This window comes from Octopus bimaculoides, chromosome 19 (genome assembly GCF_001194135.2).
Source record: "Octopus bimaculoides isolate UCB-OBI-ISO-001 chromosome 19, ASM119413v2, whole genome shotgun sequence".
NCBI classification, from domain to species: Eukaryota; Metazoa; Mollusca; class Cephalopoda; order Octopoda; family Octopodidae; genus Octopus; species Octopus bimaculoides.
Window position 1 is genome coordinate 50409316 of NC_068999.1, and position 2276 is coordinate 50411591.

General features: G+C 32.4%; 1 protein-coding gene across 1 annotated transcript in view; it reads right to left on the reverse strand.

Moving 5' to 3' along the window:
• Positions 1-21: 21 nt before the first annotated feature.
• The window catches only part of LOC106882031 (uncharacterized), a 368303-nt gene continuing 366048 nt past the window's right edge, over positions 22-2276 (reverse strand). The window contains exon 11 of the mRNA XM_052974695.1: positions 22-151. Within this exon, the coding sequence (XP_052830655.1) occupies positions 148-151 (4 nt within the window). The 3' untranslated portion in view covers positions 22-147. The remainder of the gene's footprint in view (positions 152-2276) is intronic.

Below are 2276 nucleotides of genomic sequence, written 5' to 3' on the forward strand. Positions count from 1 at the left end.
TATATATATATATATATATATATATATATATATATATGATGGGTATACACTTAATTTCAGTCGATCTTATACGCGATGGAACAGCACATCTCTAGAATTTACTTTAGTGATTTCTGCGTTTATGCTTCTGCATTGATTACTTCAGTCTTATCTGTAATTAAAGAAAGAGAAGAACGAAAAAAAATGAAAATTAATTAACATTTTTTAAAAAAATAGTTAATTAGTCACATGTGAATTAACAAAACTTCAGTGACGTATCACTATATAATACTTGAATAAAACAGTTTTCGTAAAATCGTTTTGAGAAATTATATTCATGTAGTTAAAACATTTTTAATAAAATAAAAAAGTTCGAATCTGAAAACCTCAGAACTCAAACATTGCATCATATACACGTTTATTATGTTACAAATGTTATAATCTTTTCTTTTATTTGTTCGTAACATTTTAAGGTTGTGTAGATCTGTGCGTATATTTTCTTTACAATTTTCAATCATTATCGATTGTTGTTGATATTTATTCCTTGATCGAAGGTGTTTCATTTGTAACCAGCACGTCTTTTTTATGCAACCATAATGTATGTGTATATAATTCAATGAATCTTTATAGCCGGTGTCATCGTTTGAGGAAGATATGGTGGCTATTTCTAGGATATCGATCCGACCTTTCCCTCAGATAATCCACGTAGTTTTAAGAGAAGACCACATTTCGTGGTATTTTGTAGAATTTGAAAGTGTACTCGTCTACTAAATATGAATGCTGAATAATAGGAAGTATTGATATGAGTCATATCTTGTTGGTCGATCATCTGCCCACTTACTTCACGTCTGTTTTATCAGGGCTAACTTCGGCTTAAAATAAAACAACAATAGCATGCTGTCACATATGGACCAAACTGCTGTAATGTTCCGGCTTGCGTTATGGAGCCATCTATCTCAGTTGAAGAAAATGGTAGCCAAGTTTGTCTACCTGAGCAGTACACTCGACCGTTTTTCTTCCTTGGATGATGAAATATCATCAAGGCTTCAAAAGACAACAGATTCATTAAGGATTCTTGAATCCCGTGCCTGGTCCCAATATTGCATCACAACGATAAACAATCATACACATGCACAGACAGATAGACAACCTTCATACATACACGTGCACGCAAACATAGACAACCATCATAGATACACATGCGCAGACACATGCCAGTAGATGAGTTTCTGTATGTGGGAAAGTGTTATTTCCCTGTCTAAAACATAAATATACCAAGTAGTACCACTTGCAGATGACAGTAAATCAAAAAGCCCTATACAAGCAAACCAAACAAACATGTAAGACTTACTAAAAATGTTCTTCAAGGAGATTCTCACAGTATATTTATGCATACAGGCATTCGAAAAGGTGATTTAATATTTAACCTTCAAAATCTACTCAAAAACTAAAGAACAATAATCTAAAGATTTTCAGTTGTGGTTGGTCTACTTAGAACATACACCTCCTTACATTAATGGTTCTAGTCAGCGTGTCTTTTGATTTTCTGAAACGTATCACGTTAAAAAAAAAAAAAAAAAATATATATATATATATAAAAGATATCTAAATTAATTTTCGCAGTCAATTCCAAAGTCATTTACTAAGGAATTCCCAGCTTTCAACAAGTTAAATAAATAATCCATTTGTACTACAATACATTCACTGTAGCGTGGAAATTAACATGTCTATTTTGAAAATATTTTGTATTACTATTTACATTTCGCATCATATTTTAAAATTTTATTTTACAAGAATTACTCTTCTCTGCTGCGTATCTTTGCTTATAGAATAGCAGTGGTAAGAATAACATGAAGTAGTTCCTTGACTCGTTTCGTTTTCAAATATTTCCTTTATATGTATCTATATTTTTTTATGTATACATATATACATGCGTACACACACACGCACACTCTCACACACACACGCTCTCACACACACATACATAATACATACATACATATTGTATCGAAATATTTCAATATTGGGAAACAGGAAATTCAGTGCTGGGGTTTATACATACAGAGTGCGGTGAATAAACTGTCGTCGAATTACGCAAAAATGAATATACCACTCACATCGCATTTTAATAGATATATTTACCAACATAACGTTAAAATATCTTGAAATTGTGTCTGTGGAGTGCTTACAGACACGTGTACGTTAATTGTATGTTAATTTCACGAGCAGGCTGTTCCAGTTGATCGGATCAACTGGAACCCTCGTCGTCGTAACCGACGGAGTGCCACTATATATAT